At 36.0% G+C, this 2,690-nt stretch overlaps 1 protein-coding gene across 1 annotated transcript; it reads left to right on the top strand.

Moving 5' to 3' along the window:
* The first annotated feature begins 275 nt into the window (after positions 1–275).
* LOC137811152 (uncharacterized) lies at positions 276–2,228 on the top strand. Its single transcript, XM_068612780.1, has 4 exons — positions 276–411; positions 517–720; positions 888–1,279; positions 1,368–2,228. Exons 3-4 carry the CDS (start codon positions 958–960, stop codon positions 2,069–2,071), a joined length of 1,026 nt encoding a protein of 341 aa, XP_068468881.1. The 5' UTR covers positions 276–411; positions 517–720; positions 888–957; the 3' UTR covers positions 2,072–2,228.
* The last annotated feature ends 462 nt before the right edge of the window (positions 2,229–2,690 follow it).

The following is a 2,690-nucleotide window of genomic DNA, read 5'->3' as shown; positions in this document are numbered from 1 at the left end:
GTTGTAACAATAAATCAATTACTAAGAAAACCTGCTTTTGATTTTAATCTCTACACAGATTCATATGTTTATAATCTCTCACTTTTAATACTAGGAGAGTGATACAATTTTGTTTTTTTTTATTGGGGATAAAAAATACCCATTTTCTAGATTTATATCATCATTATGATTATTATTATTAGACTAAAATCAATATTATAAAATATTTTATCAACAAAATAAAATCAAAGTATTAATTATTAATTACAAAAACTGTATTATTAATCAGGGGTATTATAGTCATAGCCCACACATACCAAAACCCTAGTTTCTTCCACTCTCATATTTACTCTGTTCTCTGTCCCCATACCCACTACCATTGCATCTTGCCGCTGCAACTCTCTTCCTTCTCTTCAGCTTCCATTCGCAATGGTGAGTCTCTGCTTCTCTCTTCATCTCTGCCACGCGCTTCATCTTTCTCACTCACACGTTCTTCTCAATTCAACCCCTTTCTGTTTTCTCTTCTGTTTGCATTAGGCTTCGGAGAAGAAACTATCCAACCCCATGCGGGAAATCAAGGTCCAGAAGCTCGTCCTCAACATCTCCGTCCACCACGACGACCGTCGCCGCCAGAATCATCAAGAAAACCACCGCGAGAGCCACCACATGGTTCAGGGCAACTATCTGTGAAAGAGAAATACGCTCTGAGTTCTGATAGATAACTTCACTACGCTTGAACAGGTTCGTTGCGCTTACACACACTTCCTCTTCTTCAATCAATAGATTTAAATTATGTTACGATTCCTTTCTCTGCGTTCAAAATGTTGTTGATTAATTGCAAAAGAAAAACATTTTGATGCTTCTCTTAGTTTGGTAACTTAGAACAAAGGTATTCATTTTGTTTGCAGTTTGTAGAAACTGTTTTGGAGATTTTAAATTTTGTTGCCTGATGCAAAGTTAAAGGGGAATTTGGCTGTCATGGACGTAGCACATTGGTATTTGAAGGGGAATGCTGATGCTGTGGAGTTTTGTCCGTATGATTCATACCTTAACGTTTTAGCAGTATCCACTTACACATTACAAGAAGGTTCTCAGCCAAGTCGACAGGGAAGCATTTCACTTTTCAATGTTGATGTGGACACACCCCACCTTGATCTGCTTTTTAGTGAGGAAACTGCTGGAATTTTTGATATTAAGTGGAGCCCACCTCAAGGGCATGTCAATCCTCTTCTAGCTCAGGCAGATGCTGATGGATACTTGAGAATTAAAATGCTGGAAGGTTGCTGCAATGGAGTGGAAGGTATGGATTTGCTTCTTCATTCATTTCTGAGTTATCTTATTTCTAAATTGGTATTTTGTTAAAGAGAGTTGTTGTGATTCTATGTCAGGGGTTAATCTAAAGGAGATGAGTAATGAAAAAATGAGTAACTCTATGTGCCTGTACCTAGATTGGAACCCTTCAGCCACGTGTATCACAGTAGGACTTTCTGACGGCTCTGTGTCTATTGTTTCTGTTCTTGAATCCAAGCTGGAAATACAACAAGAGTGGAAGGCACATGATTTTGAAGTTTGGACAACCTCCTTTGATACCCACCAACCAAATTTGGTATACACTGGCTCTGATGATTGTAAGTTCAGTTGTTGGGATTTGCGAGATAGACCTCCCAATGTGGTATTTCAGAGCTCTAAAGTCCACAAAATGGGTGTTACTTGCATTGAGAAGAGTCCACATGACCCAAATATCTTGTTGACTGGAAGCTATGATGAATTCCTGAGGGTATGGGATTTAAGATCAATCTCAAAACCCCTTAACAACACTTCAATTGGCTTAGGGGGAGGAGTTTGGAGGGTTAAGCATCACCCCTTCATTCCAGGCTTGGTCTTGGCTGCATGTATGCACAATGGTTTTGCTATTGTTGCTATTAAAGATGACAATGCTCAAGTATTGGAAACTTACAACAAACACGATTCTCTTGCTTATGGAGCAGACTGGCAGAAAGTAGAAGCAAATCATAAACCACTTGTGGCTACTTGCTCATTCTATGACAAACATCTTCGGGTGTGGAGGTCAGCAAATGATATTATCTTGTAGAATCTAGATTTTGCTTGACTTTAGCCTAATAGGAAATGTGATACATAGTTTATTTATTGAATCCTTATTGCATTATTTTGACAATTTCATTTTCATTTAGTCGTTTTTTCTCCTATTCACTGCTTGAAGAATGAATTAACTATCACTGTTTCATTCTGGTGGTTGATTGATCATGATTTTGCGGTTAATCAAAGAAAAAGTAGAACAACCTATATGTATAAACCCAAGTTTATGTGCCAACAGTGGAAGTTAATTGATTGAACAGTGCATGATTTACTACTGTTAACATCTTTATGTGTTTAATTTTTGTTGGAAATAGTTTGTGAAATACAAGTATAGAAATTGTGAAAGTTGTGGAGAAAACATAGATTAAAAATGGAGGAAAAACATATTCCAAATTCATAAATGAGAATTTATAAACTATGCAGATAGCTGCTGAACTCTTATCAAATATCTAGTGACATTTTTAATTATTTAAACAATATTACAATGTTATTGCAAATGCAAAAAAATAAAAATAAAGGATTCAACAATAAAAAAAATAAAATAAATAGGACTACTTAGAATACTCCAATCCATATTAAAAAATAAAAACGTTTAACAAAAAACAGGGTATATT

Source organism: Phaseolus vulgaris, chromosome 11, assembly GCF_000499845.2.
Source record: "Phaseolus vulgaris cultivar G19833 chromosome 11, P. vulgaris v2.0, whole genome shotgun sequence".
Taxonomy (NCBI): Eukaryota; Viridiplantae; Streptophyta; class Magnoliopsida; order Fabales; family Fabaceae; genus Phaseolus; species Phaseolus vulgaris.
Note: the sequence above shows the minus strand (reverse complement) of the source record. Positions and strands in the feature narration are given on the sequence as shown.

What these genes read in the sequence shown, in the direction of transcription:
- LOC137811152 (XM_068612780.1), top strand. Translation starts at nt 958, where the DNA reads ATGGACGTAGCACATTGGTATTTGAAGGGGAATGCTGATGCTGTGGAG. An exon ending in TTGCTGCAATGGAGTGGAAG is followed by an intron (nt 1,280 to 1,367) that starts GTATGGATTTGC and finishes ATTCTATGTCAG; the next exon opens with GGGTTAATCTAAAGGAGATG.